At 40.4% G+C, this 14533-nt stretch overlaps 1 protein-coding gene across 1 annotated transcript; it reads left to right on the top strand.

Annotated features, from left to right (window-relative positions):
• Nucleotides 1-4879: 4879 nt before the first annotated feature.
• LOC115804816 (uncharacterized) lies at nt 4880-13154 on the top strand. Its single transcript, XM_030765310.1, has 8 exons — nt 4880-4953; nt 5332-5440; nt 6096-6265; nt 6881-6970; nt 7216-7381; nt 7538-7711; nt 7987-8649; nt 13101-13154. Exons 1-8 carry the CDS (start codon nt 4880-4882, stop codon nt 13152-13154), a joined length of 1500 nt encoding a protein of 499 aa, XP_030621170.1.
• Nucleotides 13155-14533: the final 1379 nt, after the last annotated feature.

Genomic DNA, 14533 nt, shown 5'->3' with positions numbered 1-14533 from the left:
CACTAGAGACATTCATATATTTACTAGGATCTTTCAGAAGTTTTACTCGTATACATTAAAAGTGTGTAAATTATCAGCTTGACGTTGCGCTGAATAATTTCACACTTCGGTTTTTCTTTCTAAGACCTACTTTGATCCACCGCTAGAGGGAGAGAGAGCACTACACAAATTTGACACCGTTCAGTTGTCGAGGCGGGACAGTGGGGGAGTGATGGGACACATTTCAGGGCATCGGTTTTTCGTTTTCCTCCCACAGCACCTAGTTTTTCTTAGCTGGACTGCCCTACCGAACTAACTGTCACGAATACCACACGACAAGTCTACCATTAAGCTTGTTGTTTTGTCCCCTAGTTTGTACGCCCTTTTGCATATTTCTGGTGCAATTAGGGGCCAAGCAACGAAGGTGCAAGGCACTTATTGTAATTGTCAGAATTCTATGGCAGCCCATAGAACCCCTTGGTGGATTTTCATGAAATTTAGCTCATTGATAGAGCACAGTCCAAAATATCCAAGCACCAAATTTGGGGTCAATTCATCCACCTCTGTAGTGCCACCAACAGGCCCAACTTCAAGGTACATTTTTGCATATCACTTTTGAACCGTTTGTCCTAGGACTTTTTCCCCCTGAATCACTGGGTCATCTCAATTCGAATGCACCCTGTAAGCGCACAATTTGTCCCCGGAAGCACGATCCATTCTGCACATGCACGCACTGACAATTAGAGTTAGGGTTAGAGTTAGGGATAGGGTTAGTTGACTTTTGCGCAAACACTCGCATGTGCAGAATGGGCAGCCGGGACGAATTGTGTTCTTACTCACCCATTGCCGTTAAAGTCTGCCATGTTGGATTTTCCACAATTTTGAATTTTCGAAAAAACCTGCTTTTGTGAACTAGTCTTAGATCATTGATCCTATCGCCACCAAATTCAGAATGCATCATCTACAGAGGGTTCTGACCAAAAGTTATACAAAGAATTTTGCTAGCGCAAATGATATGGCTGCTGTCGTCCAATGAAATTTGATGGCGAATACACCAAAAGAGGAAGTGAGCTATATGTCAGTGATGCTTGGTTGGAGTCACGCCAAACTTGAACCGTTTCGCAATACAGAATACGTCAAGTATGAACTCCCATTCTTGGGAGTTTGGACTTACTAAGTTCAGCTCACGAGTCCAAACTTTGTGTGAAATGCATTCTGGGAAACTTGACTACCCAAGTCCACACAAGTCACCTCCTGATGCATCCTTGATAAGACCCACGAATCGAGGACACATCCGGGTATTTGATCTGTACCTGGCTAGATGTGAGCTTTAAATTGGAATCTAGCTGGGAAATTATGAGCCCTCTGTGTTGGCCATTTTGTTTTTCTGCCATCTTGGTATTATCGTTTTTTTCAATGGTTTTCTATGGCAGGCCGTAGAAGCCCTATGTGTACTTCATTGGAATCTGGCACCCTCATAGAGCACAGTGGGTTTCAGTGTGTCTGTTCACCCTGTGATGGACTGGTGTCTTTTCCAGAGGCTGTCCTTATTAGTTGTCTAGCTGCTGGACCTGTGGTGCTAGGCCCCTTCACTGCTGCTTGCAGCTATATTTATCTATGTAACTGTGGTATATGTTAGCAAGATAATAGTGTGTGATTCACAATTGAAGCCACACCATTTTAATGTAGTGTGACAGACCAATCTAACACAGTATTCAAGTGCTTCTGTTGGACCACAACCAAGTGTTGCCTTCGGCCTAATACTGTTCTAGATAGGGCAAGCTGCAGTCACGTACATGACATTTCTCAAAAAAAAAAAAAAAAAGTCAGAAGACAGATCTAAAATTTACTGTCTATGCAAATCAGTTAATCTGTGGATATCTCTAAGGTCCAGACATGGAAAATCCTTTGACTGCTGCAGATGAGTTTTAAGATACAGGATATCAAAGGTAATGCTCTTGATTTCAGAAGCCTACCGTGCAGCTTTCAGTGAACAAAACTGGCTGTCAGACATAGCAAACTAGAAACAGACCTGAACCTGGACATATTCAAGCACATGTATTTAGACACCTGTCGGATTACATTAGCCCTACACATACAGTAGGGGACCTGCCCGTGGTTCAGTATTCCAGTAGGCAGATGTAATGACTTCCAGAAAAATGTAAGTCATTTCTCCCAAGTGAGCCGTAAACTGATTTTTTTCCCCTGGTTGTCATAGCTCCTGGAGGTTTTTGTTTGTATGAGACGAACTGCTCAGGAGGTAAAGGAAAACACATTGGTTTCCTGTACCACACAGATCAAACCAGATGCGTCATTTGTTTGATGTCATGAGAGGTCCCAAGCTTTCTATAAGCAGAATTTGAAGCAAACAAAACAAGTGACAAATTTAACCACTGGAGAACATTTCACTGGTGTTTGAAGAGCAAGTGTGATATCTTGACAAGCTTTTAAAGTGACATTATTTATTCATTTGGTTCTAACTGAATCATTATTTTTCATAGGACATATGGCCACCAGTTGACTCCTATATCAGTTTAAAAATGCCTGTGGCCAAAAATACAAATGTCTGTCACCTTGACATTCTCTATCATCTCAACATGTCTTGGTTGACCTTTCTGAAATGTCAGTATCTGAAAGCCAGACAGTTCTCTCCCCCACATGGTGAGAGGCTACTCTGCTCTCTCCAAGCCTCCACACTCCACACACATAAACATAGAATCACACACTGACTTCATTTGCAATAAAGTTAAACTTCAATGCTCACTTCAACTTGATGAAAATGATGGTCTATTTCATATACTTTCTTTTTCCTGCAGAAGAGACTCCAGATAAATACATATATGAGTAATAATCACTGAATACAGCCACAAAAAATGCAGTCGTCAAAAAAACTATGACTGAAATAAAGGCTCTCAAATTTTTTTTTTTACTACAAATGCACTATGGTCTGTAAAACTCCACAGCTAAAAGCTTAAAGGGTAAAGTTTTACATGTAAAACAAAACATCTCAATGTAATGTATATTATACATTTTTAAAAATAACAGAGTACTCCAGCTTCGGTGTCTTTAATTCTACTTATTTAAACATATTCGCAAGGACAATTGAGTAAATAATTATTTCTAAGAGATATGACTAACAGATAGATGCAACGGCTGTATATAAATGTTAAAAGGGATCCGGTTTAAATTTTACAGCTGTTCGTAGTACGCCACACCAAACTGTGTGACTATTCAAATGTGTTTTACGTGTGGGAAAAAAAATAAGGGTTAGAGCATGGTTGAAAGAACTGATGACAATGTTTCATATGTACCGAACACTTCTTGTAAACATACATGGAATATGTTGCCACGCAGCAAAATTGTGCAAGAAGACTCCTCCACGGCGGATCTAATTAGCATGGTACAAAGTGTGGTACATTAGTCACATAGTGTTCTTTGAGTTCCAGTGCAGAGCAGCTCCTTTTGTATCAACAGATCTAAAAGAGTCTGAAACTAGGTCATGCCTATCAGATCTTTGAAAAAAATAAACTTTTAATTTACTCTGCGTCCATTTTAAAAATATTTTTGGTCATGTTTGAGGGATCTGTATGGTTTGACTGTCTAGAGGTCTGTAACGTGGCACTATGGGATTCATGACAGTGACTCATTATGGGTACAGTTATTGAGAAAGTAAAGCCCCCACCTTAAATCTGAGGTAAAATGTACAGTGGTCCCCCTTTATGCCGTGATACATTAAATCTGAGTGGTAAAAATTCACACATTTAAAGCACACACACACACACAACCACATACACACAGAGGAGTTGATGAAGCATGAAATCCTATTCTCCACTGTGACACACACACACACACACACACACACTCACACAAGGAAGTTGTCCCATTCACAGAGGAAAAGGCGTGTCACATTCTGTATCACCAAGCCTCCAGTGTGATGACTAATCTAGGTTATAATCTCATCTGTACCCACAAAACAAACAGGCAGTCATTTCAGAAGAATATGTAAACATCTCCATAATTACAGTACATGATAGAACAGTTATACTGATCATCAGACTGATCATCACACACACACACACAAAAAATACTCCACTGATGAATTGAAAGTTGTCAACATCACATGGAGTGAATCTGCTTTTTGAAAGGCTTTCTACAAGAAAGTAATTTTTTCCAAGTAACACTCAAAAAATGCTTTTAATTTCAAGTGGATTAAGGACATACAGAATTATGCAAGATTTAAAAAAAAAAAAAGGAGATTATGAAATAAACCTGTGTTTATTTTTGGAATCCAACCCCACTAAATGTAATTTTCTATTACAGACCAATAATGCTTACTCATTATGAAAATTAATTCTGTGGAGAACAAAGAGATTGAAATGTAAATCGATAAATGCAGAATTATGTGGTACAGTACTGTCTTCCCCGCCTGTAATCTAACGTCAGACGTTCTTCAGTTAAACCATCCACCACTCTGAGCAGACGTACAGTCTGCAGAGACCACATTTTCCTCTGTCTTCTGGGTTCCACTCAACTTCAGGAAACTCTTGCACGATGAAAAACCTTGTATTCTCTGCGCTACTTTCCCCTCCTCTCTCTCTCTCTCTCTCTCTCTCTCTCTCTCGCAGTCTCAGCGTGTGTCTGACGTGACCTCTGTGATACACCTTTGCTCAACACCCTCAACTTTCCGAGGGACCGTGGAACAATGCGTAATGTAAATGTCACATGTCTATATGAGCCAAGTCAGAATTCATCCTCCCTCAAAACATCTTTCAGTTATTCAGAGGCAGCCACCGTCTGAGCAGGTGAACAGAAAGCTTCTTTAGCTTTGAGGAAGATGAGACTCAAATCAAATCGCATGCAGCCAAGTTCGCTTCCAGGTATGTCATCAGCCTCCATTATGATGGTACCCTTCAGATCTCTCAGGTCACGCTCTCATCATACTCCTGAGGGCAACAGAGACAATTTTGTCACACTGTAGAAAATTAGGTATTTTCTGGTGTGATTTTTAAAATATATTTAATGCTAAAACATTTCGCCTATACAAGTGATTTTTTTTTACATTAATATGAATATTAGTTTATATTAAATTTAATACCATGCCTAAATCTGTGTTCTTTTAAATGTGGTAAATTAGTGTCAGCTGACATTGGTGGTCTGTAAACAGTGTTAACAGGAAGGTGGAGTGTGTGATATACTGATATGCTTGCATGTGCTTTTTTGGCTGTGAAAATTCATGAATACGTTTTTTGTTGTGTGAATGTCTCTCTCTGTGTGTGTGTGTGTGTGTGTGTGTGTGTGTGTGTGTGTGTGTGTGAACACAGTAACTCCTTGGCACAGCTCTCTCTGCTGTAGACGCCTTAGCTCTAAAAATCAACTCTCCTGCCTTGCTGTTTCGAGGTCGATGGATCAGAAGAGGCCAAAATCACACATATTTCAGGCTTGCCTGATGTTTCGCCTGAAAGTAAGTCACCTATGTCTCCTCTTAATCTTTTTTAAAAAAAAAATGACAGAAATGCAATTTCAATAAGTTGTTTCATTCATGACTCACCGTATTTCTCAACTCATAACTCAGATAAATGTAAAACAACTTAAAATCCATGAAGTTCGAGTCTTAGAAACGTTTTGTTCTATTACATTAAATATCTGCTTTTGCACCAAAAAGCAACAGTGCGTTTTCTGTAGGGTGGTCTCTGTGGCTTTGTATGAGTAAAATAAATAAACTGGCTTTGCATGACTATAAATAAATAAAATAAATAACGCACACACAAACACACACATTCACACACACATACACACACAAAAACATGCACTCAAAAACAAAAATATGCCTCTAAAAACTCATGCCTCTAAAATGCAAAAGGACACTTAGATACCTCACAGCCTTGAGTGCCTGTGTAAAATAGTAAAATGTGACTGCTGCACAGGCCAGCCCCAGCAAGATAAACAAGAACAAAAGTCATGTTGAGCAGGCCACAGTTACTCAGTGACATTCGCTGGAAAATAGGCAAATGAGGCTAAGAGCGTCGATGGGCTCCTAGTCCAGGCTCTGATGCCGTCAGTCACTGGAGCAGAACAGACATGTTATAACCTTCTCCTGTGTTTTTCCATCGGATCAGGAGCGCGTCAGGATGGATCAGAACCAGGCGACAGCTCTGGAGACCCAAGCCAACAGCACAGAGAGCAGACTGAGAGAACTTGCTCTAAAGTGGTTCACAGAGACACAAGCCCCTCTCATTCTTCACAATGGCAACTTTCCTGCCTGGTTCCAAGGCTTCATCAGCAGAAAGTAAGCAACTTTAAAAAGACCTTAGTAATTATTACAATAATGATACATTTTAATATTTAATGGAGCGGATATTGTTCTGACACAAGTTTAACTTAAAGTCTAATCCCAAACCTAATGCAAAGTACCACTTGGTTGTCAGAACAGCTTTTGTTCAGTAAAACTTCAGCATAACTGAGGTACACAATGTAACTATGGCAACTGATGGAAATAAACTCTGTTGATGAAATTATATATTCCTGTTTGAATTATCGTCACATGAACTGCATATACAGCATAACACATTTAATTTTTAGGGGGAAATTATTAAGATTATTAATTTTAGAAAACATAATTTCTTTTCAAGTACTTTGTAACAAATTATATTCATTTTTAGATGCTTAGTTCTTTTAAGTGTTGGACATAAATTCACCATCTTTATTTCTGAAAGATTAGTTCATTTCACACTAATAAAACCACGCTGACACACAGACATCCTGTTTATGGGTACATTCGTGTCACTTACCAGGTATCTTTTTTTGTTTTGCTACAACAAAAGGGTTTATAGAGTCCAACATAAACAAATAGATGAATTTTTGTGGAAGTGTAAATTTCCATGTGACTTTTTTTTTTCCGCAGGGACGCTGAAGATCATCTCAGAGATAAAGAGCTGGGCTGTTTCCTCATTCGTCTCAGCGACAAAGCGGCCGGTTACATCCTCTCATACAAGTGAGTTAATCTGTCTCCCCGTTTAACATCCAACTCACTCTCTCCGGTGCTGGATTACACCACCACACAGGCAACCGTTGTCCCCAACAAAACGCCCAACCAAGAGTAACTTCCTGAAAGGGAGAAAAATTCTCCAAACTATTTGCATTTCCTTGAAGGTGTGGAGATTGAATCATTTTTAGTGTGTAGATGAATTCTATGCAGTTTGGGAAGGAAAATCAAACTCTCGTTAATTTCCGTTTCAGAGGACGTGATCGATGCCGACATTTTGTCATCAATCAGAACAAAGCGGGACAGTTCATCGTCACGGGAGATACGGAGATGCACGATACTCTCACCAGTCTAATCGAGCATTATAAAACCAGACCCATCGAGCCGTTTGGGGAGTACCTGACACTATCTTGCTTTGAGGTGAAAACTGATTCTGTGATCAATTTGATGATTAACATGCAGTTTTGGCATTAATACGACCTTTGAATTTAAGTATTTGATATTTGAATATTGCTTTAATTAAGTTTCGAAAGTGGGGCTTGTCTGACTTAATGTGTGTCTTTGTGTGTGTTCTAGTCTGCCACCAACGAGCTCTATGATGTGGTGCAGATTGATCCAAAAGGAAGACCAGGTGGGAATGTCAAAGCTGCCAGGGTCATCCGGGATCATCCAGGGTCATCCAGGAGTGGCCAGCCTGATGAAGGCCCACCTCTGCCTGTGTTACCACGCAAAACCAACAGAAGCCCACCGGTACGTCACTTAATGTTAGGCCTACACACAAACACACAGTCACTGAAACAACCTAATGTTAAATTTCCAATAATTATTACAGTATTTTGTTTTATATTTGTATTATTCTGATATTGCTCAATATTGATATTGCTATTATTACTTAAGATCTGGGTCTAATGACCCTAACAACTTCCTTACAAAATGTTTCTTCTTTTTTTCTTTGTACATGAACTGTGCTTGAAACTCATGAAGAATGGAGGTAAACATTTCTAAATGATTTTATATTCATACAGGCTGTGCCGCCCGTGCCAAAACGTGTCAGCCCCGTGAAGACAGCTTCTCTTGAGGATTACAGTGACCCTACGAGTGGACTAGTCTACGCCCGGCTGGAACAGCCTAGAACCAGAGTCCCCGACAACCAGATCAGGGTGTTCAAACCAGAGCCTGTGAGCACAAGCACAGTTTATTCTGAACTCAGCCTCATCGACTGCAGGAGCAAATCACTGCCCCTTCTGGACGACGACAAAGAGGCAAATCAGTCCTATAGGCTAGACACCCCCAAATATTGCCAGTTGCATCGGGTAACAGGGCAAACTCTCTCTCTCCAGGAGCCAAGGCAACCCTTCAGGAGGTCGCCTAGCCCTGAAATGTCCCCCCACAGCCACAGCCTGGACAAGCTGTGCGACACGCAGCTCTATCATTTGTCCGGACCGCCCAGCAACCGCAGGGACAAAGCACAGTACATCTCCACGGTAACAGAGTCAAACGACAACACCTACGCAGAAGTGCCCTGCAACCCTACGCCAAACCGTTTCGTCACAGAGAACACTTACGAGCAGATACCCAAACATCTGCCCACTGCTGGAACGCAGAGCCACAACCCTGCCCACAGCAGTACCTATACAACACAGCAGGAATACAGACCAAAGCAACCAGAGTCAACCAGCCGCAACAAGGTGAGAGACCAATACAGACATATATGATTCTTACACAAACAAACACTAACACCCGCACACCCACACACACACACACACACACACATACACACACACACTGTCTTTATCAGCTTATTATTCCATATTCATTCTATTACTGTTCACTTGATTCATGACTTGTGTCATAGTTCCCTGACTATTCTGTTCATTCCTCTCTGGTTGACAAATACTGTTTGAAGCTAGGTAATGACTGACTCTGTTACTTCCTGCAGCATGACAAGTGGAGACGACTCTTCCCAGAAAACTGGAAAAAACAATGAGACTGTGACAAACCCAGCCACACTGAATTCTCTATTACAGACGAATATCCTGGGAACCTACACTTTCTCCTTTCCAGGGGGGTTGAGCAATTTACACTAATGGAATCCAACAGTCATGCTACAAAACTGAGAATATTTCAGCTGTCTTTTTGTCTTTGTTTGTTTGTATGTATTTGTTCCAAACTCTGTGAAATATCTGTGGTTATTAAATATATTCTTAATTTATTAATTAAATAAAATCAATATGTTTAATTAAGTTGTTTTCTTGGTTTATTTTGGATGTAAGCATTTTACATACACTGAGGAGAATTCTGGCAGTAAAAATCCAATTTCAAGAGCAACAGTCTTTTGAAACTGATAGAGACTGAAAGAGCTGCAATATTTTATTATAACAACATAAGTTAAAATTCTTTTTCTTTCCATAGCGTAAGAATTATTGAAAATTATCATACCAAACTAATGTATTTTCACTATTAAAACATTGCATTGACTACACATCTGCACATAAAACACATTTAACACACTATACATTAATTACGTGCAGTGCTCTGTTGATATCTATAGCTACTAGGGTTGACATTTAAGACGCATTAAGTGATTGAGGTTGCTGGTACAGTAATTAGAGAGAGAGAGAGAGAAAGAGAAAGAGAGTGGGTACAGCATGCATACAGAGCTTTGGCTGAGCCAATTGTGAGTGGAGTGGGTGAGATTTATGGTTTTTAGGGGGGGGGGGGGTTCCACTGCTGCCCACTAACTCAGCGACTCTCGTGACCATTAGCCGTGTTGCTGAGAGGCAGCTATGGGGTAACTGCATGGTAAAGACGTTGTACACTTAACGGAATATAATTGTACTGGTTTAACATCAGAGGACTTTGTGGGGTTGGAGGAAAGAAAGTAAGAAAGAAAGAAAGACCACTTAGACCACCAAAAATCACAGAGGTCCAAGCCTCTGTGCACTCAGTGCACCAATCAACAGAGCCTTTCCTATGTGGGTGTTTGCTTGACCTCTATTTTTGTTTGTTTGTTTGTGTGTGTGTGTGTGTGTGTGTGTGTGTGTGTGTGTGTATGGGCGTGTACAAGTGTGTTAAAGGAGAAAATTTCCATTTGCTACTTTTTTTTTTTGCAATACTCCTTAGTTCGGTTCATCAGATACACCAGTAGTCAGAGTTATCACATGGAAATAGTGAACCAATCATAGTGGAACTTCTTGTGTAACTGTAAGGTGAAATCCTCCAAGATTTCACACAGTTAGCACGCACAGGTTACTTAAAATATCTTTACATCTGACTGTTAAGATAAAACTATACTAAGCCCTGACAGCTGTAAGTCTCTACTTAAAGGTCTTCATCTAGAGAGTCATATCATTGAGATAGGTGAAACCAAGTTTAAAGTTTATCTTCAAAATTTATCACTAAACAAAGAATGACTGTTGAAAACCAGAGATGAGCCATCATACATTACTATACCGTGTGTTCTTTTTTTACTGGTTCATCAGCATAGTTATTAATCCTTTGAGTGGGTATTGCAAGCTGTTAAAGTTTACAGTCTTCTAAATTACCCCACCTGCCCATTACAGACACCATCTGCAGTGGTGGAGTATGGAGAGGAAAGGCCCACATCTGTCTTCCAGAGACCGGTTAGGACCATGAAGACCTTCACTGTGACCTCACCCAGTTCTGGATTCCACCATGAAAAAAATAATAGGAGGACATTTTTCTGCTTATAGCCATATTACCAAGTTTCCTTGAACAATGTCTTTTTCTTTAATTTCAAAAGTAGCTGTTTGTATACCATCCCGGAAAGCGTTCTTCAATAAATAATATTTTATTTGATTTAGAAAATTAGCGACATACTTGGAACTGAACAGCATCTATTGCCCCTTAAACTGTATATGAATAATACAGCAAACTGAACTTGGGCATGATACATTCATAAATGACATCTCTGCTCCACACTCGGTCCTCTAAAAGACTCAGAGGTCTGAGTTGGGCTACTGCTCCAATCAAGACTTTGATTTTGACTTGTCAAGACAAGATGATTCAGAAATGCTTTAATTCGCGCTGTCAGCAAATATTCTGTTGTCGTAGTGAATGAGGAGCTGTCCGCAACAGAGGAAGTCTAAGATTTAGATGACAACAGGTGACCATAAATAAGGCCACAGTGACAAGAAAAGGGGAGGCAGATCAACAAAAGTGTCTTTACGTACAGAAAAGAAACTTTGGGTTGACAAGCAACGATAACGTCAGACCAGATGTGCAGGAGAGTTCTGAGAGTACAGCTCCCTCTACAGGAACATCAAAGCATCAAAAAGCTGTTTGACCACCCTCCTCACATACCTTAATGAAATAAGACTTGTGACAAATCTGAGTCTTAGGAAAACAAGAATAGAAAAGAAAAGAAAAGAAAAGAAAGATTTTTTTTTTTTGTTCAGGTCTGAAGACATTCAAGTCAGTTCTTAAGACATTTAAAGAAACCTTTTCTATCCAGTTTGGATATGTCTGGCCCTGTTGGTCCAGTTCTGGGAGAATTACTCATGGATCGGACAGGTCTTGTGGAATTCTGTGTTTTAACTGCCTGTTTTAGCAGCAATATTTAACAGCCTAAAAAAAGGAAACAAGGACTTGAAAATTTCATAGGGAAAAAAATCATTTGTGAGTTGAAAGACAAGGCCAAACACCACACAACAAACACATATTTAATCAGATGCACACGCTTGGCGCCTTTAAAGAATTCAAAAGCAAAAAAAAAAAAAAATCACTCGGTTGGAAAGGCTGATACATTCATTTGTGATTTAGAACCATGAGGGAAATTTATGGTGTCTGTTCTGTCTTCTTCCACAGGAAACGGTATATAATTTGCACACTTATGCACAAACTCAAGAGCGGAAATGGTGTCGGACAAGATCTTCATGTAAAGGAGGACAATAAAGCTGTCATCCCTGACTGATTCTCTATTTGTGGGAAGAGACATGCATAAACAAGACACTAGCGCTGGAGCTGGCAGGTGTAAACAAACAGGAAGGCTACAGCAGCAACAGCAGTGTCCTTCTTTTCTCTCTCTAACCTTTTGACCTTCAGAGAGAGAGGGGGGGGGGAGAGGGAGACAGAGACAGAGAGAGAGAGAGAGAGAGAGAGAGAGAGAAAGAGCAGAAAACATACGGATTCAAGTCATTTCAATACGAGTACAGTGCGAGCCATTTAGAGCAGGTTTATATCAGTTTACAGATCAATTTATGGCGTTTTACCACCAGTAGTAGTAACGCACGACTGAAATACTTATGTGCAAACGGAAGGACACACATGCCACAGGGCATGTTCTTTATAAAGACATTCTGTGTTGACCACTCATTTCCCTCTGATAGCTTTGAATGCCTGACCCCTATACACAGAATTCTATTCAAACGATTTTCCCAGAAGCCAACAGACATAATAATAGAACCATAACTAAATAATGCGTGTAATGTTTGTCTGAAGTGCGCGTATCAGATGCCACGTCTGAAAGTGTTATCGAACCAGATCTAAAAATGCTCCGCGCAAAGTAAAGGTGTTACGCAATCCTGCTGAGGCCACCGTGTGAGAGCGTGTCGGTGGGTAAACGAGATTACAGGGCAGTCAAGGCCAACATACATTGGCTTGTGTTGGAGTCAGAGAGAGCAAGAGTCGCTGACAGCCCGTTTTCCTCATTCGGTCGGGAATCAATGCCCTAATGGCTACTTTACAACCCCGCCAGGCTTACTGACTGTATCAGAGTCAAACAGAAGCCGTCCTGCCGGAATCTAAGTCAGCAGCTGCTCTCTCCGAGGGCTGTAATTAATGAAGCCGCATCATCAGCGGTGCATTCCGACGGATTTTTAAATACAGCACTCATAAAGGGACCTGGGGGTAACAGGATGAGGAATTAACTGCATATTAGCTTGGTCTTCGTTCCCTAATGACTGCACACAGCCACACAGTTTTAAAATGCTCTCTCTCTCTCCTTTTCATGTCCGATAACCGGTTACGTAACACAGAAAATTTGATCTTTTTCGATTAGATGAGTAGCACCATGGGCTGAAATTCTGTTACATTTGTAAATCAAAATTAATTTCTTTGCTTTTGGGAAGTGAAGGTATTTTATTACTCAGGAGATGATTATCTCTATGTGTCATTACAGGTTCCAGAAAATGGAAATGCTGCCAGCCGAGTTTCTCATTTCTGCACTCGCTAATGGAACACCATTTTAATGGGTTTTAAACCAAGTTGGGGGGAGGAGGCGTCCGCTTAGCAATTTGTGCTTTAATATATGGCAAAATCCTTAGGGTCTTATATTCTGAAGACTGACACTCTAAAGAACATGTACGCAGAGCATACGGCCCCAAAGTGCTTCTGATTACAACGGAGTGTGATTATGAATGACCTAGCAAAAGAACAGCAATCTGTTACATAGAGTATCATCCGAATTTACACACACACACACACACACACACACACACACACAATTTCTAACAGAAAATAGCACCCTTCGCACAAACGAAGCACCGCGTTCGTGTTTCAGAACAATACAGGTCCTTGGTTCGGATCTGTTTCCACCTTGTTCTTTAAAGCGGAAAAGGAAAGTGACTCATAAATCATCACCCAACTAATATGACTAAGGACAGTTCCCTTAGCATCCGCCTGCGAGATTTACCGCGCCCGACGCGTGCTCAGTGTAATCACACCGCTGAACGCTGAGGCAGCGAGCTTCTAACGATCTCATTCTGCTTAAAAAGTCATTACACGTTATACGACAGGATAGACACACACATAATCACTTTCCCATCTTTATTGTGGAGACTGCTCAGCTGTAGTCGCCGAAGGAGGTCAAGCAGAGTTAGACTGAACCAAATGGAGGAGTCTACTGTATTGGACCTCTCATATACCACCCATGGCTACGATTTCGGATCGCTTACATGGCTGTATAATAATGATTTTGTACACTTTGGTGTATATTCTGAACTCCCATTGCAGATGTGGCCATAAAGTATTTAGCTTAGTCATTTACACTATAGGGTTGTGTACTGTTTTTGACAGGCCACTGCATAAGTATGTTATGTTTGACAGGCCATTACAGTTGGACTATTCTGTGAGTAACGATTGTCCTTAATTTCCTATTTTGAACCAATTCAATACATTAAATGTTGATGAAAATAGCTGAAAACAGACATGCATTCACTCAGTCAACAAACCACAGAAAATTATTTATTCAAAGTGAAGTCAAATGCCCTCTATTACATCAAATACTGGAAAAAAATATTGAGTTAAGAGATAGTTGACGCTAACATATCCAGTTAAAACAGGGAACCAGGGTTCAGAGCAAAGTAAAAATATAGAAGGGGTGAATGGCTGACTATAAGATAATGCATTTGAGGGAGCCCTTCATTCAACTGGAGAAGAGTTTGATATGATTGTCGCCAAGCTCCAGTTCTTTTAGCAATAACAGAGTGAGATATGAAAAAGCAATTTGCAGCGGGAAAGGGAATCCAACTTAATCCAACTCATGCATTTCATGGACAAAGATTGCATAGCTATATAAAACAAACAAAAAACAAAACTGTCTTTGTGACCTTG

Source organism: Chanos chanos, chromosome 2 (assembly GCF_902362185.1).
Source record: "Chanos chanos chromosome 2, fChaCha1.1, whole genome shotgun sequence".
Classification (NCBI taxonomy): Eukaryota; Metazoa; Chordata; class Actinopteri; order Gonorynchiformes; family Chanidae; genus Chanos; species Chanos chanos.
Note: the sequence above shows the minus strand (reverse complement) of the source record. Positions and strands in the feature narration are given on the sequence as shown.

What these genes read in the sequence shown, in the direction of transcription:
- LOC115804816 (XM_030765310.1), top strand. Translation starts at nt 4,880, where the DNA reads ATGGTACCCTTCAGATCTCTCAGGTCACGCTCTCATCATACTCCTGAG. An exon ending in AGAGACAATTTTGTCACACT is followed by an intron (nt 4,954 to 5,331) that starts GTAGAAAATTAG and finishes TCTCTGCTGTAG; the next exon opens with ACGCCTTAGCTCTAAAAATC. An exon ending in AGTCAACCAGCCGCAACAAG is followed by an intron (nt 8,650 to 13,100) that starts GTGAGAGACCAA and finishes GTGTCATTACAG; the next exon opens with GTTCCAGAAAATGGAAATGC.